Source organism: Platichthys flesus, chromosome 23, assembly GCF_949316205.1.
Source record: "Platichthys flesus chromosome 23, fPlaFle2.1, whole genome shotgun sequence".
NCBI lineage: Eukaryota > Metazoa > Chordata > Actinopteri > Pleuronectiformes > Pleuronectidae > Platichthys > Platichthys flesus.
The window spans coordinates 11,032,415-11,054,095 of record NC_084967.1 but is presented as its reverse complement, the minus strand read 5'-3'; the positions used below and the strand labels follow the sequence as shown (position 1 = coordinate 11,054,095).

Genomic DNA, 21,681 nt, shown 5'->3' with positions numbered 1-21,681 from the left:
CCTCTATCTCAACATGAGGGAGAACCAAGTCATTATGTTTGGCAGCTTAAAAACTCCAGAGGAGAGGAAGGGTACAGAGGAAGGGCATGTGGGAACAACAGGAATAAAGGGATTTGGGTGGACAGAGAGAGACTCTGAGGTGGAGGATGGTGGGAATGAAGGAGTGATAGGGGAACGGATGGACCTTGGGGAGAGAGGATGAATGCAGTTAGGATGAGCTAGGGGAGAGAGATATGATATAGGGGACAGATGTAAGGGAGGGATGGAAATTTGAATTTGTTTTATACTCCTTTGAGAAAACAGAAAAATAGAATGTCAGATGAAGGAGAGAGTGGATGAAAAGAAAGGGAGGGTGGAGAGAAAGGATTAATACAAGTAAGAGGAGAATCATATTACGTGAGACTCAGAAGAGAACGGAAATTAATAATAATATTAACAAATTGACATGATTTCTCTCTACCTGCACCTAGCATCCATTCATAAATTCCCATCACATTGGATAGAGCTTTTCTAAAGTTTATGATTTTACGGAATAAGAAGCATGTTCCATGCATTCATTATAACAGTTTGTAGGTGAGGTTTGCAGAATGTTCTCACAGCAGGACGGTTATCTTTTTCAGGAGGAAAACTACTCTCCTAATGAAATTAATTGAAATTCATCTTCAAAATAAAAAAAAAAAAAAAACATTTAACTTCCAATGGAACTAAGCTGCAAATTGAACGAGGCTTATGTTGACCAAACGGCCCACCGTATGCTTTTCATATTGTAATAACAAGTTGCAGCATCAAAGAATATTACAATTACATATCTCTTATGATGTTTCTGTCTATTTACCCCACTCCCACCAGCACCAAAACTTTAGCATTTTAAAGGGAACTGACTTCCTCTGCCTGATTTGGATCAATCTTTCTACATGAGGGCACCCAGAGAAAGACAAGTAGCTCAGAAAACTACCAGCTTGAGACGATGGGTTCTGGACAGGTTTGCATCAGGCTATCCAACAGGAATGTCACCGGTAAGCCTTTGAAAACACTGCAGTGTCTTCAAAATAAGTGCATGTTATTCCTCCTTGCAAACAGTGTAAAATAAACTGGCACACATGTTTAGTAAAGGATACTTCCACTCTACGATGCTGATGCAGGCCCTGCGGATGGGGTTCTTGAGTGTTAGACAGAGTAGGGCCCGTGGCGGCCTTGTGGCTGTCGTCGTTGTCTGTTTCTTCGGCTTGGAGCTATAGTGTTGTCTCTTCCGTTGCGTGGAGCTAGCCGTGGAGATGGGCCCGCCGCCTCCCGACCCAAGCCCCGCCCCTCCAACTGACACGGCGTTGCCTATCGCCTTTGCCTGCCGTGCAGCGTCGATGGCCGCCTGCCAGCTCAGGGCCGCCCCCGGAGTGGCCATGTGCTCCGGAGCCAGGCCCACCACGCCCACCCCGTGATTGACCCCGCCCCCTCCACCACCGTGGTCACCATGGCTGCCACCGCCGCTGTGCTCATTTGTCAGGCCAGGGGGAGGAGGCCGAGGCAGGGGGGGAGGGGGAGAGTAGTCGGAGCCTGAAGGAGAGGGATGAGGAGGAGAAGAAGAAGAAACAAATTAGAAAATCACACATGATAACTGCTCTTGAATCACTTCCTGTTGAGAGTAAGTGATTCACATGTTGATTTAATACAACACATGTGTTTCTACAGTGTTTCAGTTTGCTAAAATCTGGCTTTGGTTAACTTCAGAGGCTTCAACAGAATTGTTGAGTTGTTTACACATCAGTTAGTGACCCCTGTATGTTTTTCAGACACTAAAGTCTCTCCCTGTAGAATCGACTGATGACTAATATACTCCCCATCTGTCAAGCAGAAACAACAGAGCTAACTGTACCCTGTAGGCTCCTCAGCATATTGTGTTGGTTTTGTTGTCTATATTTACTTTTTGTCAACACGCACAAGACACAATTTCCTTGACCAACATGTCTTTTTTTTCTTTGTCATGGTTAAATCACATTTCACACAGCTAAAAAAAGATTTTACATGCAACTTTTAGAACCACAAACACAAACCAGGGGCAAGAAATCATGCTGTCAAAAGTTCTCTCTTACTTTCGACATCATAGAAACATCTTAGAATTCCTCCTTTTTTCCTGATCTTTATCAATATTCAGGTAAACTGCTGTTCATTTTCCCATGATAGATTTTTCATCACATTTGTACACTAAGGGGAATTTACTTCTAAATTACTGTAAATCTACTTTGCACATTTTCATATGTTGCATTTTACCCAGTGGGACTAACATGCTTTACTTTTTTGCATATTTGCATTTCTAAATTGTTCTATTTACTTACTGTATATTATTTCATTGCTACCATTTTGGAGACATTTTTATAAAGCTTTAAACTTTTAACTCATTGATTTCCTAACTGAATGTGCACTCTGTATGGGGAAACGCTGTCTGTGTTCAGGTCTGAGAAAACACTGCAGATAGCAAATGCAAGCAGTGGAGTGACAGAAGTATATGAGAAAGAATTGAGGGACAGAATTACAATAAGCTCTTTGAGATTACATAAGAGTTGTAGAAATGAGACTATGTGAAAGTGAAAAAGAAGTGAGAGCGGATTATCCATACTGTATGCTTAGCCAGATTAAAGACAGCTATAATAACCCCTCAGCCCCTCTCTGCCTCTGACATCTGAACAAGGATTCCACAAATGCTCTCACCCTGCACCAGATAACACACACTCTCAAACAATGTAGCCTGACACTTTCTGGCTCAAGACAAAGCATATTATATTTGTGGTACTTTGTGTGATAAACATGCAGCTGCACATGGAATTTAAAATATGTTTGACAATGGTGAACAATGCTTCAGAGAAAGTACAGTATATTAGTGATGTTAAGAAGTCTCAAGCTTCTGATGATATTTAAGTGACTCCAGCAAAGCCAAAAAATTGTTTTGAGTATAAACAAAAGTAATATTAGAAGCAATACGTTTTCATGACAAGTTTGTTTGTAAAGCCCAATTGTTCAAGGGAAGAATTGTGTTAGAGCTTATATAAAGTACATAACAAACTCTATGAATGTGTACACTGTAATATTAAATACATCTACTATGTACTTTGAAACCTTCCAAACACCCATTTAGGAGTGTTTGACAAGTTACTTCTCACTGATTCATGACTCAATTAGAATGTGTTTTACTTAACAAGCTGCACTACGTAATTAGCTGGATTAAGAATTTAGGCTTGCTTGCATCAATGTGCATTACAATAAGTGGAGCAATAGGTTTTAATCCTCACGATTTAAATAAAAAAAAATTAAAATGCTCCATTGAAAGTAACAGTTGGATTGTTAAAGTATTAGTATAATTAACTAAATGTAATGAATTAATTGCAGATAAGTTCATGTGTATGATTTTAATTTAGCAGCTTGAGGAAATAGAGCAAATTTCATTGTTTTACTGACTAATTGAGAGTTAACTCTATAATCTAGAATAATTAAATAATATCACACAATAATATATTATTTTTCACAGCTCTCAGGCAAGAAGACTGGGAAATTACCTGTAGCCGCCCTAGCATGGTACCAAGTAGTTAGAAGCTAGCTTAAATTGTTTCTATAAGTTGGCAGCTAGCTTCAATTGTTTCTATAAGTTAGCAGCTAGTTTGCAATGCTTCTAGCAATTAGCAACTAACTTGCATTCTTTCTATAAGTTAGCAGCTAGCTTGCATTCTTTCTATAAGTTAGCAGCTAGCTTGCATTATTTCTATAAGTTAGCCGCTAGCTTGCATTGTTTGTAGCAGTTAGTGGCTAGCTTAGCCATGGGAACACATACAGCTACATATATGAATTAAAAACTGATTAAACAAAACAATTTCAATGTCAGCTGACACTATAGAGCGAGTAGACAGAGCATAAGCATGATTACCAGAAGGTGTACTCTTCCTCTGTCAGTTCAGGTTAGCATTAGCTCACAAGACGCTAACTGTTATGCACCTGCCTCCCTTCTTATCATTTAAGAAGACAACTTAGACACATTACTGCAGTGCAAGTACATGTAATACTGCTGCAGTTTAAAATGCAAACGGTTTCACTGCTTGTTTTTGGAAAAAACGTACTAATGCATTGGTCATAATAACAGTAATTCACTTGAAGGTATGTCATGACCTGGCTTTTTGTGGCCACCTGTGCAGCTGCTGCGGGAACCTGCTGCTCACACCAGCAGCACACAACAAACTGGGTCAGTAGATTTATCTGTTCTGTGGTTCTAGAGGCTTTCTGTGGCATTTAAACATTTAAAAATGTCAACACAAATTTAACTTTATCATACGTGCCTTTGTGAAAACAAACAAACACGCAACATTTTAATTCAATGTTAATATCTGCCTCCTGTTCCTGCTGTTGCACATCATCATCATCATCATCGCTCACTATCACTCACAAACACACACTTACACAACACACACGTAATCACTCTCAGCATATTGTACCGCGGCTTGATCGGTTTATCTCTCACTGCCTGGCCCTCTCGCAGGGTGTACCCCACTGAGAGTGTGTGTGTGTGTGTGTGTGTGTGTGTGTGTGTGTGTGTGTGTGTGTGTGTGTGCGCACGCTTCATGAGTGAGAGTGTGAGGATTAGAGGAGAGCAAAAGTTTAATAATACTGAGCTCACTAATCTGTCTGTCTGACCGAGCATCTCTGTGCGTCTGTCCCGTTTCATGCATATGCATGTTTTTGTTGTGCGAGTAAGTGTGTGTGTGTGCGTGTGTGTGTGTGTATCGTATGATTGACTGCGGTAACTGACTGTAATTCCATTAGCAGCTCTCTATACTGCTGGGTCAGAGAAAAAAAAAAAATAGCAGCCCGTGGAAATATGATTGTGATTGAAGGGAAGAGGAAAACAAGACGAGAAGATGAGGAAGACAGGAGGAAGGGAGGAAGACAAAGGAGGAGGGAAAGGGATGATGAGAAGGTGGAGAGAGAAACAAGGAGGATGAAGAAGGGAGAAACAAAAACAGGCAAGAACAAGAGGAGGAAGCTGGAAGAGAAGGGAGAGAAAATAGAGGAAGAGAGGGAAGATGGAACCAATTTGAAGGTTAGGGTGCTTAACCATTAATGACAGGACTTCATCCAATAATGCATTTGTCCATCATGTGACTTTATGAGTGGAAACACGTATTCACTCTTAGTATTACAGTCAATGCATCATCCAGTATTAATATACAATTAAGAGTTCCAGCTCTGCTCTAATCGGGTTTTTGGTTCTACATTAAATTTATTGGCTTAATAGAAGTTCAGTACATCATTGTTCTTAAAGCACTGATGTAAATAACTATACTTCCAATAACTGTACAAAGAGTACAATCAAACAGTTAATTTGGCTTATTTCTTCCACTAATGTGTTATGTCCAGATCAGGTGATAGTCCTTTTTCACAGACGACGTCTTAACTCGCCATTTCGTAAAAGCTCAGGTGTCACTGATAAAATTAACAATAGTTCTGTTCAATTTAAGCTTCCTAGTAGGCCAGCATGCACTATTGGCTGCATTAATTTCAGCCCGCCATTCGTTTTATTAATATCGGTGCTTTTGTGCCTAAATGTCTTCCATGAAAAAGGGGCTCTTACTAAGGGCCCTTCACACAGTTTGTTTTAAGACTTTTGGATAATTAAACCCTTTTTGGATCAATCTACAAAGGTTATTGAAAAACTACTCCGCTAAATTTGCTGTTTGGACAAATTACACCTTCTTCTTTCTAATTAGTACATGTGGCCCCATATCTGCTGACTCTAATGAGCCACAAAACACGTATGTGGGTGAACATGGTATTTAAAGTACGGTATCTGGTACTCAACACCATATGAATACAATATACATTGTTATATACATGAGATGTATATGTAATAATAAAATAAAACCATGAATTATATGTGTTCAAGCTACACCCAGTGATAAACACACATTAAGATAAAAGCATATACTGGCTGCGCTAACGTTGGTACAAGGCAAGGCAAAGTTATTTATAGAGCCTACTGCATTTCACACAGCGAAGAGTGCTTCATAGAGTTCAAATGTTTGAAAAGTTAATGGACGCTTACAAAGCACAAAGGAAAAACAATAAAATGAAGACAGACTATTGGTAAAAACAATCCTATGAGAATCTGAGAAGTGAAGTTGTACAGTATGTTCAGATTTTCCTTGGTTCAGTTAATACTCTAGGATCAGTCAAAGCTGCCTGGTTGCTATTTTTTGACAGACCTGTAAAAGTCCACTGCAGCAGTGAAGCCTGCTAGAAATAGAAACATGAACCAGATTCACTTTGACATCAAGTCTCTGATCGTTGGGATATTTAGAGAAGACTGCTTTTGTTATAGATTTGATATGATTACTGATCTGAATTTAGCTTAACACAAAGTTTTCTTGATTGACTTGTCCTCCTCAGGGACAGTGAAGGTGAGCACAGAGTTGAAGTTATTGTTCACTAGGCCCAAAGCAGCTATGTCTCGATTCAGGGGCTGCGTCCTTTAGAGGACGCGGCCCACAAAGGGTGCCTCCTTCGTGGGCCACATAGACCATGAATGCCGAACTGTAATAACCTGTCTGGTCCACAAAGGCTTTATGTGATCGGCGTCACCAGCTTGTCCCATCCATATGGCTGTTGCTTAGCGTTAGAGCTAGAGTTGGCCACAACAAGAAAGTTTTATTAACCCTTTTTTTTACGTGTGCTCCGTTAGCTGTCGGGTTGAGCTAACGCACTCAAGCATTCAACGTCTTGTTGCTACCCGGCGCCATTACCATTTTGAAAATTGTTATATCTCTGTTTGTCAGGGATGGACTGATGTATTTGTCGGTCACATTTGAAGGAGCCTTTGAAAACGGGACGCAATTGGGTACTTGTGACGCAATTGGTCATGAAGTGCAACCTCCAAAGGATGCAGCTCCTGTACTAAGACACAGCCTATGACATTGTTTTTGTCCTCATTCAACTGGATAATATTTTTGAACATCCAAAATAGTACAGGATGGAGCACAGGGTGTTTTATGAGACTTCAAACATCCGTTGATACTGTAAAGACAGTCAGCATTCCACCTCGCTGAACTTGAATTGAACCTAACTGAGCCGAACTCCAGTGTGAACTGAGCTGCAGACTGTAATGAGCTGTGATACAAACCTTAGTCAGTCGAGCCGTTATCGACTTAATGATAAAGGCTGGAGAGAGATCTTATCACCGCAACTCTGAGCACTCTGCCATAAAAATGTCATTGCTAGACACCCACACCAACGGTATTCTGCAAACTGATCAAAACAAACACAAAATGCAGTGTAAGTGCAGCAATAACTGCATCAGTGGAAGAAGAAAACCCTCAACCAGACCTCCTGAGTCGTAACTCGCACCTCTCCTTTAATTGGCTCAACGAGATGACAAAGATCGGGACCAATCCCATCATCCCGACGTAAATTAGCCTCTCACGGCGTCTCCTCAGAGTCCTCTTCTTCTGTTTTTATTCATTCATCTCTCTCTCCGTCCCTCCAGCTGCTCTTCCTTCCCCTCCGCTCACTCAGTCGGGATTTGTTTGAGGGGACAATGATGAGACCCCCCCACACACACACACACACACAAACACACACTCTATCCCAGCTGAATTGTCAAGCCTTTTGAAAGATGACTTGCTTTTGCTATTCTACCTACTTTTCATCTCCCTCCCTGTTCATTCCTCATCTTCTCTATCTCCCTTCTTCCTTCTCCTCATCATTGCCAAATACTCCATCCATCTCTCCTCCACTCCTCCTTTCCAGCTCCTCTTTTCTCCACATTAACAGGCCCCCGCCTCCTACTCCTGTAACAGCACCTATCTTCCTCTTCTCTCCTCCCAGTTCTCCTCGCTCCCTTCTCCCTAATCCATAAAGCTGTCACTCCCTCCACTGGCTCTCCAGCGGCGGACAAGTTCATTTTCAGCCGCGCACCCTTCCTCCTTTCCTCCATCAATCTGCCGCCCCCCCCCCACCACCACCCTCTCATCTCTTCATTTTTCTCTATCTCACTTGCTTCGCTGCTTCTCTATCTTTCTCCCGACACTTCCTTCTCTGTCATTTTCAAATTGCTGACAATCATTCCCTCACTCCTGCCCCCAACCATCTCTGTGACTAAAAAGAGCGGCTAATTCGTTTCCAGACCGCTGCTTCCTCTCTGCCTTTTACAGACATGTTCAAACTCTGATTTAGACTCAAACATTAAACGTAAACAGCGTAATAGAGTGTCGTTTCTGTTTTGGCATGAAAAATGTGATTGCCACCGTTTCAGTGATTTTCAGGGCGTGTATGACATCCCATCATGCTTAACCCTCATTACCATTGTGAACAAATATACTGGTTGTAACCCTAATACTATTTTTATCCAATTTATGTGTCATACACTTACCACTCACACGGTAAATTCAGTTCTCCTGTATCAGTTCTGCATACATTTTGTTGGCTAAAAACCATGTGTGTTTTTGTGTGTGTGTGTGTGTGTGTGTGTGCACCCCTCATTGGCCTCTCTCTCCCTCCGTCCATATGTGCCCATTATCTGGCCGACTGAGCACACCACACAGACACACCTGCTCCCCGACATGCACAGACACACAAGCATGGACCTAAACACCTGCTCCCCTTGAGAGACAAGACACACACACACCTGCTACCCTTGAAAGACAAGATACACACAGAGTCTCACACACAAACACACGTGCACACACACCTGCTCCCCTTGATCTCCGAAACAAATGATTACAGTATGCGCTCACGCAGAAGTGCATGTGCGCACACACAAAAAACACCACACAGAATGAGCGTGACTTCTGTGCAGTTTGCAAGAAAAACACATGAAGTGGCAAATTGAATGATGGGACGAAAGGTGCCGGCTAAGCAAACATGGCAACCACTAAAACGGAAAACATACTATACCGTGAGATGTATTCAATAATAATGGGGAAAAGGATGGACTATTGTGAAGGGAAATTAACTGCACAATAAAGTGTTTCTCATTTATCTGAATTCTTGGGAGCAGGGAACCTACCCCTGCCCCCAACCCCGTCAACAAAAAGATATCAGGGCGCATTTACTTCTTTTCATTAAGGGTATATCAACCAAAGGGCTACAGGTCCTCGTGATGCTCGACATTATTATTTTTCCTTTTTCAAGAACCTTGCTGATTTTGCACTTTTCATTGCACCGAGCCCTGGATTTTCAAAACGCCTATCGTATATGGATTTATTCATTAAACTGTAACATACTATCTGAAGTGGGAAAGTGAAGTGGAAGGGAAATGAGAAAGTGTGTGCGGGTGTGCATGCACGCTCTCCCACACGTGTGCCAAGGGAATACGCATGTATGAATTATGAACTTGTTCCCAGTATTCAACAGCACATTGCTCACTGTCATCTGGACTTTCTAGTTTATTACGCCGTGGCCCGGGCCCTCGATCTGTCAATCATTGGGTCTGAGAAACCGATTGCATGTTGTCGTCATACTCCCATGAGGCCAAAGAGGAAAGAGTGTCATTGAAATATAAGGTTAAAAGATGGGGCTTATGTGTCTATGAATCTATAACTTAATTATAAAAATAATATAATACTAGAAAATCAATTATGTTGGTTATAAAAATAACAATGAATGCAGTTTTTCACTTAAATGCTGGAATTCAGGAAAAATTATCAAGACAGCTCGAAGGGACGATGATAAAATTGACTTGTCGCCCTTTTCAAATAACAATAGTTACAACAATGACCTATTGTAATAAATCCTTGTAGGGTTAACTTTGAGTGGGAGATAAGGCTGCAGGGTTCTAAGCTGTTTAATACTTTTGGAAGTTGAATCAAATCAGCCCCTTGGCGGGCTGGTTGAATAATCTGAGCCAAGGTCCTTCTTTTTCATGACGGGGTGAAAGTGTGAATTTCCCTCCACATGATTTTTATTGCTAAGTGAACGTACATGAACCAAAATGAAATATAAAACGCATCAAACTATGGATTTTATGTTTTTATTTTATTTTATTTGAAATAATAAAAATTAGTTAATTTTCTGCCTTTCCAGCTCCATCGCCTTCGAAATAGCCCATTTATGACGTGGTCACACGAATGCGAACCGAGGTCTTTTCCGTCCACTTCTGATCTGTGAGAGTGACGAGGGGATTTAAACATTTGTTTCCTGTGGCAATCGGAAAGGAAATCGTTCAAGAGTTCAAACTTTGGGGGATTTTGACTCGCTATATTCGCATCACATTTGCTTTTGCGTGACTGTGTCCTTATTTTCCCAGTTATGTTTTAAGGGTATTGTTCAGAGAAAATCTTCAATCCAAAGAACATATTGTCTTAGGTTAAGGGGTCAGGTAGTGCAGGACTGGGCCATGTGGGTCATGATCTCCCATCCTGTTGCCAGGCAACGCCTTATAAAACCGCAGCTTTACCATTTTGACATGTTTGTTATACAGATGAATAAACAGAGGATCAATCTTTGGCAATGAAGGCCAGTTGTGATTGAGTTTTAATAAGTATATCCACACTTCTGATTGGCTGGTTATGACTGCTAATTACCATGGGGGAAAAGGGGAAAGGTCTCTTTAATAGAGCATCCGCAGTACGAGCAGCTAAGTATAACAAAGTCTGCCTCTAATCGATTGCTGTTACTCTACATTAGATTGTGACAGCTGCACATCAATTTATTGCGCAATAAATGATTGAGATATTTTCTTCTGTAGATAACGCCAATGGAGGAAACGTATCAAATAACTGACAAATGGCACAAATGTCATTTTGCTTTGATTTATGACAAAATCCAACGCCATCAGCAGCCTCCCTCCCTCCCTGAAACATAAGGAGCCGTGATAGACAGGAAGAGCGAATGCGGGGGTGAGCAGAGGGAGATAGATGGATAAATAAAAGAGGACGAGAAAATGCAGAAGTTGTGAGAAAGAGAGAAGCAAGCGAGCGTGAGGAGGAGGAGGAGGAAAGAAGAGCAAAACAAAGTGATGATGGAGATACAGGTTGTGTGGACGACGAGGAGAAGGAGGAGAAGCAAGAGGAGGAGGAGGAGGAGGAGGAAGGCTTGCTCACACTGCGCCTCCATGCCGACCTCACACACACGCACATTCACACACACGGCACAGGCAGCAGATATTAATAACCACTTATTAATATTCATCTGCAGTGGAGAGATGTGAGGCCAGAGTAACCCAGTTACAAACTGTCTCTCCACCTGTCTCTCTCTGCGCGTCGTTTCCTTACATGTAATGTTGGTGATCTCCATGCGAGCCGTTTAGCTGACACTTTCATCCAGTTCGCTGTCATTAGAAAGCCTCGGAAATGTGTTGCTCTTTGAGGGACAAATTTAGGTGCGCTGACATACAGTGATGGGTTCATTTAATTTAGCCAGATTCCCATGCTCCCACTTCTCCGTACTTATTATTCCCTTCACTTCCCTTTTCTCTCTCCCCCATCTTTTCCCACATGTCCTTCCCGCTGTCCCTCTTCACATATGCCCTTTACACCACTAAAGGGCACAGTGGTCTCCCTGTAATGTATCGCACATGCCATTCTCACAATGCTTTCATCCAAAGTGCCTCAAGGCGAAGTGATTGCATGCATTATTGTGCATGTAAGTCCCACTGAATGGAACTCATAACCTTGGCAAGGTCACGGTGATGCAGCTGAGCCTCAAATGACTACCTGTACGGAATCAACCAGTGTCTGGAATACCTAATGTGTTACGTGCAGCCTCCTGCAGGCTGCTAATAGAAAGTGATTAGGATACAATAAGGTGCAGACAGGAAGGGACTGGATTTTCAACTTTTTTGACAACTCGTAAACTGTGCTTAGCGTAGACTGTTTAATGAGATGGAGGACACGTCTCCTCTTCCTCCCACTGTCCAGAGATGAAGAGAAAAATATAAAGGTTTTGCGGTAGCGATCAAGGGATAGAGCCCAGGTCCTGCCTTGCGACAAATTATCAACGGACAAATGTGACCTTTGAACCCCAACAAATATAAAAAAAACAGCCACAATGTATTTATACTTCTACAGGTTTGATTGCTGTTCTGTTGTACAGGTATCGATTCTACATCCAGGCTTTGAGAAACATTGCCAGTCACAACCCAAACGCTGATGGATGTCGGCTTTGGCTGCAAACGCTGCAACTCTGGCAGCGAACCAAACCATCGCTTGCGCGCTCAATCGCCCGCTTCCTCGAGTCATCTTGTAAACACAATGTTTGAAGGTGAAATATGGGAAAAGATCGAGTCTGAAAGTTTTCCAACGATTCCGCTCAATTGATTGACTCTGGCATTCCTGAAATGAAAAGGCTCTTTACATAAACTTTCACAGCGGATGCGTTACCATGGCACAAGCACTTGGCTAAACAAGTGAACGTTGACAGAGATGGTCTTTGATTCATGGTTGAGCTCAATTAATGTCCAATTGAAGCTCTTAAAGAAACTAAGGAATATATGAGGAAACAGAAGACTTGTATTGCAGGTAAAATGTGGGGGAAAAAATGAATGCAATCTACAAGAGTATTTTCGGTCTAGCTGCGCATATTACTATCATTCTGCTATAGAGGAAAAACAGCTCGCCAGCAATCATCTTGGGTGGAGGTAAGCAGTGATGCAACAGTGCCCTGCAAAGTATAGTATCAAGGGGGAAATTGTTTTGGTGGAACATGTTCGAGGGAAGACGACCAGTGGGAAAAGATGCTAAAACCGATAGTGTGTGAAATGTGATTGAGACAGTAATGCACATAGATGTCCTTTATGAATGTGTGAAAGGCAAAACTGTACTGTAAAGTGCGTTTTCCATTAAAATGGCAAAGAACAAATCAGAAAAGAGTCAAACCTAAGTGTTGACGATAAGCATGATTCAAAGTTTTTGCAAAACTTTCCATTTTCAGCTCGTGTTCCCTGTAATGAAGCACCATTCAGACTATCGTGGGGTTTGAGTTAAGGAATAACTTTAAAAAATGCTATAATAGACATGGAAATTCTGCATGGAGAAAGTGATCGCCCAACACTCGCATTAAGGCTTAAAGGAGTGATGGGCGATCACTTTCTCCAAGGGCTTAAAGTTTAAGCCCTTGAGCAAGGAATGCAACCCTCATTTGCTCCACTGGGACCATCCAGCCGCTGCGGCAGTCGGAGACAGTGGTTAAACTGGGCGGCTGCCAGGAGGAAGTGTGTGCGGCTGTATTAATACGAAGCTGAGAATTGACACAAAAAAATGGTACTACTATTAAAACGACTTTTCCAAGACACAGATTTAACCCTGTGGGGTCACAAAGTTTCTGTAAGCATCATTTAAGTTCGGCAAACACAGACTTAATGAAATGGATAAGTCAAAATATAGCGTAAACATTGCTACTGCTGATTTGAATTGTTAGAAATGATTTGTTTTGCTGCTGATTTGCTGAAATAGCATCTCTGCATTGCTCAGACCCTAGACATGCCATTGCCTGTTTATACATAACTCTAATACATGCTTCTGGAGTCATAACACGCTCACTTTAGCCGTTGATGGGAAGCACATTTAAATGTGTGATAGGTATTATGATGTTGGCCATATTGATGCATATCTTTCATGTATATTTGGCTGCAGTAACTGTAGACATATGGCAAAGAGGGAGATTTTTTCTCCCTTTGAAATCTCCCTATTATCCAAAGCAACATTGCTATTTATTTAATAGGGTTTTAAATAAAAGCAAATTCAAACATGACTGTACCGGGCTAAATCAATTTCAACTACCTCCTATGGGAAACATAGCGTTTTGTGAGCTATGCCCAAAAAAACTAAAAATCTATATTTCGTACTTATCTTAGGGGCAATACATTCATATTTCATAGCATTCAATTCAGTCTGTTATTTTTAATGTTCTATTTAGAGTTGAATCTGATGTTTCACAATCATATAGCAAACAAGGTGTGTATAATATTAGCTGCGCTGCCCCGACGAGTCGGCTCCTGAACTTGAACCGGCCCCACTTGATGAAAAACACGGCCACTTCTTTAACACAACACCATTAATAAATAATGCTCAACACCTTGATAAACCATAACCGTATAATATAAAGCCGTCTTTTAGATGAAATGCAAATTTAGATATTAGGCTTCTCGAGACAAAAACAAAAACATAACCCTACAGCGGGATGATTTTGTGTTTGTCCTTTTAATAACTTTGTGTGCTCTGCTAACAAAAGCACACGATACAAAGCTGCTCTGTACAAACACTCCCAGCTTGCACAGAGACACCAGATAAAACACAAATACCACTTATTATATAAAATATTAAAGTCAACATTTTATGTGAATTGGGTTATTGTTTTTACAAGTTAGCTCAAGACCATTCAGTGAATTTAGTGTATTTTATTCCAACGTTTCCAGCTTCACCATCTCACAACAGTCAGCACCAATCAGCTGTTCATCTGGTCCGGTCGTTCTCATGTATCCAACCTGACTTGTTACCTTGGTTTCTCAGAAAGACATTATTGAGTAATTAGTGGAGCCAACACTGAGGTGAATATCCAGAAAATGAAAAACAACAGAATTCCTTGTATTGCATTCTCCTCGCGTGTTTCACGCTCATATTTCAATAACCCGCTGATTATCACGGCTTCACTCGTGTCTGAACCGAATCGACGCTGACACGGCGTGGGCCTCATGATTAGCTGTTAGCTCCTGGGCTATCCTCTCGCAACATCATGCTGATCACTGTTTGTTATATAGGAAGGGTCCTCTCAGTATAACTTGTTCCATAACGCTCAGTGCAACTCATGATGCATCTTCCATCTGCTCTGCCGTCTGAATACAGGCTCTAAGTGACTCTATAGTGACTCGAAGGATACAGTAAGTCTGCTGTCTGTTCTGTCTCATACACTTTACATCTTGGATTGTTACTGACGTTAGGAATCTACGGTGATGTGTCTCGGAAGCTGTGTCTCGATTCAGAGAGTGCAAACGTCGGATCTACACGACCCTCGGAGACCGTCTCCTTCGTGGGTCGCGTGGGCTGAGTTGAAGCGTGACACTCAAGCATCAGACCTCTTGTCATTTTCCGGCCCCATTACCTCTTTGAAAAACGATCGGTTACTAAAGCGGAACGAATTCTGGGATAGGTTTGGCCGAGATGGATCCACTTGTTGGAGCCTTCGTTTCTCAGGGATGGAACAGACGCGTTTATCTGACGCACTTAAAGGGGCCTTCATAATGGGACAGTCTAGTGGTGCAGCCTCCGAAGGATGCAGCCACTGGACTGAGACACAGCTCATGTGCATCAGTGTCACAACCTCCTCAATCCATTTCTGCACTTGTTAAATACTCAGTACGTCATCTCGAAGCTTGGCACCTGTTTTCTCACTCACTCTATAAATCTGCCCGGCTCTGGAAATAAACACAAGGACCTTTCATCTAAGCTCGTCTCTTTTCCCACTCGTGTTTGTGCTGATAAATAATGTCCGCACCAATTTTCTACCGTTTAACACCCGATTAAGACACGCCTCGTCTGAGAGGCAGCTAGTCATTGTGAGGGTCGAGAAGATAGAGAAACATGGTGGAAACGGGCTAATTTATGAATTTGTGTAGAATAACTTAAGCTGCAAAAAAGCCTTGTGAGCTGTGGAATTCATTTAGGTAAAAAGGTAAAGGCAGAACATTGCTGTTGCAAATCATAATGCGTTGTAAAATGGTTAAGGACTTTGCTGAGGTCCTTAACATGAGCACGCCATAAAATTCCTCTCGAAACACTTCATTATCAGCGGATGCGCCTCAAATACAGAATGGCCCTGGAACTAAAAATGAAACGACAATTAACCACCATTAAGATTCCATCAATTAAGCCCTCATCAGCAGACTGGAGGTGACGCCATTTTTACTGTGGAGTCAATAAGTGTCCTCACAGGAGGTAGGAATACATTGCGCGTGTGTGTGTGTGTCTGAAGTATACAGTGCACGGGGGAGCCATTAAACGAGGGACATGTGTTGTAATGTCTTTGTGCGTTCCCGAGCGAAGATGACCCACACAACAGACACACAGTCTCTGTGCTGTACAAACTTCTGAGTACTTTTTTTTGTGTTCCGAACCGTAAAGAGTGTCTGCACGCCTGTGATTAATCGACAAGGCTACAAAGCAATAAAACGCTAATGAATGTACTCTCATAGTTTAGCCCAACAGTCTGACATCGTCTCGGAGGGAGCGTTAGGTTTATGACTCAGGTTCCTATCCACAGCTGCACGTCTCCCCCAGCAGGGGATTTGGGGCCCTGGGAATAAAGAGGCAGGAACCGAGCACCTTTTTGATTCAAGTTGTGAAAAACTGTAAAAGAAACTTTCAAACAGCTTGAAAAGATGAATCAGCCCCTGTCCCCACCTAGTCAATTAGCAAAGTGTACTTATATATGTACACACTCTCTTAGAAGGGAAAATGTTTGTATGAGAAGTAGCTGAGTGGAAACGGCAAAAGACTGTAAATGCACTGTTCTATTTTGTAACGGGCCGAGCGTAGGGATACCTGAGTGAAAGGGATGATACTTTCAGTGATAATAATAATATTTCCTCAGGCACCAAATAGTGTTGGTACTATTTTAAGTATTACAAATGTGTGGCCTTCAAAAATATATGTATTTATATATATTAAAAACTCTTAAAATGTCTTTATTTGTATCTACATGGGAAACTGTGATCTATGTGCAGTTCAGAATATCATCTACACTTTATCTACACTAAAATGCCACAAATACAGTAAGCAAATCGTACTTAAAAAAAAGAATATCATGAATGTTTTATTCTCCATCAGCCTGAAAAGAAAAATTCGGACAAATTAGAGCCGAAGCATGAAAACCCTCATGTGAAATTCCTCGACAAAGATAAGCAAAATGTTTAACTGACAAATACAAAGCGCCTTTTTCAGAATTATAGTTCTGAGACTCAGTGGGTGCTGGGTTTATGCCTCAGCCCTTCCCTGCTCTTTATACCCCCATCCATGAGGGGCCTGGGCAACAGAAGACAAAATCAAACGCCCCTTTGATGAGAGTTTGGCTGCAGAGTGAAAAAGGCACAGTGTGTGTATGTGTGTGTTTATGGATATAAATACATCAGAAAGCGCTGAAGTGGAGCACAAAGGGCAATCTCTCTCCGTAACACAAACACACACATTACAGATCACTGGTAGAAATGACACGACAAAATATAGTGATGAGGAAGGATTATGGATTAGGAGAGAAGGGAAGGGAAGGAGGGACAGGAGAAGACATATGTTGAGTGGGTGGACAAGCAGGGAAGGGGTACGACTGGCAGAAAGCACACACATACACACTCACACACACACACACACACACTCACACAAACAAACACACAAGAATCTTTGCCATCTGCAGAGCTTGCTACCATGCCAGTCGATCCATCTGACCTCTTCACCGCCTGCACTTCCCTCCTCCTCTACCTCGTCTCTTGTAAAAAGAAAGACAAGAAGACAATGTGTGTGTGTGTGTGTGTGTGTGTGTGTGTGTGTGTGTGAGTGTCCATGTGTGCTTTCTGCCAGTCTAACCCCTTCCCTGCTTGTCCACCCTCTCAACATATTTCTTCTCCTGTCCCTCCTTCCCGTCCCTTCTCTCCTAATCCATAGTCCTTCCTCATCACTATATTTTGTCGTGTCATTTCTACCAGTGATCTGTAATGTGTGTGTTTGTGTTACAGAGAGAGATTGCCCTTTGTGCTCCACTTCAGCGTTTTGTGTGCGTGTGCATGTGTGTGTGTGTGTGTGTGTGTGCGTGTGTGTGTGTGTGTGTCTTCTGCGTGCAGGGGCCTCTGACGGCTACCACGAGCTAATGAGCTCCATTTAAATCCATCCCCTCTGATCCTTCCTCTCGCCCAGTTTCTCTGCCCCTGGGGCCGCTCCCCGCTCTGGCCTGGAAACGGCGGCGCGTCAGCGGCCATTTTGGCTCATTAGGAACAAGCTGCTGAACCAACATGCATGTCTCACTGAATCAGTACGTGACTGATATGAATGACTGGTGCACTGGTGTGTGTGCAAATGTGTATTTACGAATGTGGTCAAGCATATGACTTCATATATGTGTGTAGTGTGTGTGTGCGTCCTAGTATTCACGACTCTGTGTGCATTTGTGTGTGTGTGTGTGTGTGTCCATGAGGCATCACTGGCTTATGGATGAGTCATCCTCGAGCACTCCTGTAGCATCATCTTTTTTTTCCTTGGAACATTTAACTTCCCCCTTATCTCTCTGTCACTGCCTTCCCTCCTCTCTCTCTCTCTCTCTCTCTCTCCTCTTTTTTGTGTCACACTTTTTGTGACAGTCTTTTCTTTTATTACACAATTACAAAAAGTGAAACCAATTTCGGCCCCTCCCACTGTGTAATTGCAAGTGTTTGGTCGAGATCATGTGTGTGCTGGTGTCTTTTATTCACATTTTACATGCTCCAAACTTTGCCTCAAGCGCCTGCACTGCGCCACTTACAGGACCACACACACACACACACACACAAACACATACACACACACACAGAAATGATAAAAAAAATGCCTACATGAAACATGGCATAATTTTCAACATCTTATTTATCAGTTTGAAAATAAACCCACTGTCTCTTTCACTTTAAGGAACAGTTTGCACAAAAATTAGGGCTTTGATCTTGTTTTTCATGCAGCATACGGGCTAAAATTGTTGTATGTGCAAAAAAATATTATAATTGTGCCTAAAGAGAAAAACACTTTGACCCAGAACATCCACAGATTAAGGTGCAGTAAGGTCTTACGGACTGTATGTCTTAGATGTAAAATACTGTGAGGGATTCGAAACCTCAACTGAATTAAAAAAAACATGAACATGAAGTTTACCCGAGAGCGGTAAACGATTACTGACTTCTTTTCAGCATGACGCCACTGACCACACATGACTTGTGCAATCCCATGCTACAGTTTGGGGTGAGCAGATCATCTTGGTATGAAAAGCCTCTCTTTGGAGCAGTTTCAACACACAGAGAGTCCGGGCCAAGGCTGAATACCCCCTGCCTGAAGGTGCGTGTGTGCATGTGTGCGTCTCAACGATTTCATGGTATTCTGGGACAAGAGGGGAGTGAAAACCACAATGTGTCAGTGTGAGTTGTGCGTTTGCGTGTGGCTAAGTGCTTTGGAGGTTTGATGTATCAACAAACAATAAGTGACTTCTCATTTACCGCTCGAGGTGTGTGTGAGGCTTGATTGTAATGCATACACACACACACACAGACAAACACACACACACACACACACACGAACAATTGTACCTCATGACAGCCAGTACTTGTGAGTCATAAAGCTAGATAGCTGGCCATGAACAGACTTCTTTCTCTCCTGCATTCCTCTTTTCATAACCAAAGGGTCTAACTGTAAACATTTAGACTGAAGTGCCCTCAGCTAAGTCATCACACACACACACACACACACACGGTTGGACGCCCATCTGTGTGTTTAAAGTTTATACCGCTTGCTGCATTCGTGGTCTTTATTCCCTTCTTGTCAAGATTTTGTTTTGTTAAAGTCATAGAAAAATTGATAAGACGCAAACACACGCTGATGCATTCCTCGGCTGAGGCAGTAAAGGTATGACGAGTTGCGTTTCCACTGGAATTTGACACTTCCAGTTGGAATGATCTGGAATACTGGGAAGCCCTGTGGCATGTTCAGCTGGAAGTTTTCCCGGACTGAAAGGAGGGAGGGAACGAGGGAGAAGGAGAAATCAGGGGAAACCACAGACTACTGTGGATACTAATGGAAGAGAAGAGAACAAAAGAGACAAGAAGAGTAGAGACTTTCCATCACTTGATCAAATCTGCTCAATAGAATTGAATAAACCAGAATTGATAGTGGTGATACAGTAAAAGAAAGCATAAAGTTTGCTGTAGCCCAGACTGAAGCATTGCATAAGTCTTTTTTTAACGACATAATTGCCTTACCATTCAACATACTTCTTTCCTCTGTAGAGGAAAAACACTAATACTGGATGCGTTTGCCTGTGCAGCATATCTATCTGCTCTGTCTCATCTTGTGCAAAGGCTGCAGTGTGTTTTAATAGAAAGCTTAAGCCTGTTCAGTGCATCTTGACGGCACACAGAGGTCACGAGTCAGAGAAGTGTGGAAGTTAAACTGCTAAGTTTCTGATGGAGAGGGAGAAGGAAATTCAAAGATGACCGAAGGGATCGTCTCATCGACCGAACAGCTGTGTGGCCATTATGTAACAGCGCACACCGCTGCCCCCCCTCTGACCTCTAAACCTCAGCGCCCTCGCCTCAGATCAATAATGATGAATTGACTGTGACCCCTGGCGTGACACAAAGAACGTGCACGGGAAGAACATGCTAACTCCACACAGAGAGACCCTGGATTTGAAATGTTGTGGTGAGGAGACAGTGCACCAGGTGCCTCCAAAATGTGCACACTGTACTCTGCAGGCCATGCACAGTCTGTCATGAACTTGTTTGTAAGAGCCCCTTTCAACATCAAGCATATTTAAAAGCTAAGAAACTCTAGCATGTCTTAATTTTGGCAAAACAATATGTATAATTCAGCTTCAGTCTGTGTCCAAGTTTATTCAATGTTGGTCTTTGTCCTTCAGCCGAACTACTGGCAAGACCTCTTGTAAGGTCACTTTTAATCTGCCAACGGTCGGTAATAAATATTAGCTCTGCTGCCGCGAGTTATCGATAATTTGTTGTGCCAAGGTGATTCGCCAAATTGGGCCACGGCAGAGTGACGGAGGGAACAAAGAGAGAGAGAGAGAGAGACGAGCGACAGACCGACAGGTAGAAAAAAGCGAGAACAAACACAGGCACTGGATGAAGAACAAGCGGAAGAGCGACAGAGAGAGACAGAAAGAATGAAAAGAGAGACTAAGTTTAGCTCTCCCCTGAGGACTACTCTCAGGTTCCTCTGCTCTTTCTCATTGTCCTCCTCTCCTCTCGTTCTCTCCTCACCTCCTCCTCTTTTCGATCCATCACAAAATAATTAACTTGCTATAAGTGAAATTAATTCCACTAATTGGTTTTAAAGGTATTTTTGGACACTGGTGGAAGAAAGAAAGGGCTGAGGAGAGAGAGATAGAGAGAGGGTGTGTGTGTGTGTGTGTGTAGGAGAAGATGTTCACCCAATAGTGTCACGGCAGGGAGGATGTGACCTCATCAGGCAGGAAGTGAACTGGGTGAACTCTGTGTTTGTGTCTATTTTGTTTTTGCTCTCGACGTGTTTTTCTCCCCTTTACATCTTTGTCTACTCTCTGCTTCATCTTGTCAGTTTTCTGTCCTTCACACTGCTGTTTGACTGTCCCCACCCAGGATGCATTGTACTCCATTTGATAGTTTTTCAGAGAGCCTATATTTGAGTATGCGGTTCTGATCGGAGGAAAAAAGGACTTCTTTCTTCGTCTAGAGATGATCCTTGGGTGAACAAGGAAGAGAAAATGACAGAGCTGCCTTTTCAAGTTAATTCAAAGCTAAGGTGAAATGCAAATGGGCCGAAACAGATATTTTTATCTCATCTTAGCATTCGCATTTGACAGCTTACTGATGCATTAAAGGCGCAAAAATGGGAACACATGCATGGCAGATTATCCCGGAGAGACTTGCCGACCAATCACAAGAGCAGGAACGGGATACTTGTGATGTGTGAAGGTATAAAATCCCAGCGTTTGAAATGG

The 21,681-nt window shown here is 42.3% G+C and overlaps 1 protein-coding gene across 4 annotated transcripts in view; it reads right to left on the bottom strand.

Annotated features, from left to right (window-relative positions):
• The window catches only part of cacna1c (calcium channel, voltage-dependent, L type, alpha 1C subunit), a 168,259-nt gene that overhangs the window by 112,147 nt on the left and 34,431 nt on the right, over positions 1-21,681 (bottom strand). For all 4 annotated transcript variants that reach the window (XM_062382327.1, XM_062382328.1, XM_062382329.1 and 1 more), the window contains exon 2: positions 1,119-1,551. In XM_062382327.1, the coding sequence (XP_062238311.1) occupies positions 1,119-1,551 (433 nt within the window). The remainder of the gene's footprint in view (positions 1-1,118; positions 1,552-21,681) is intronic.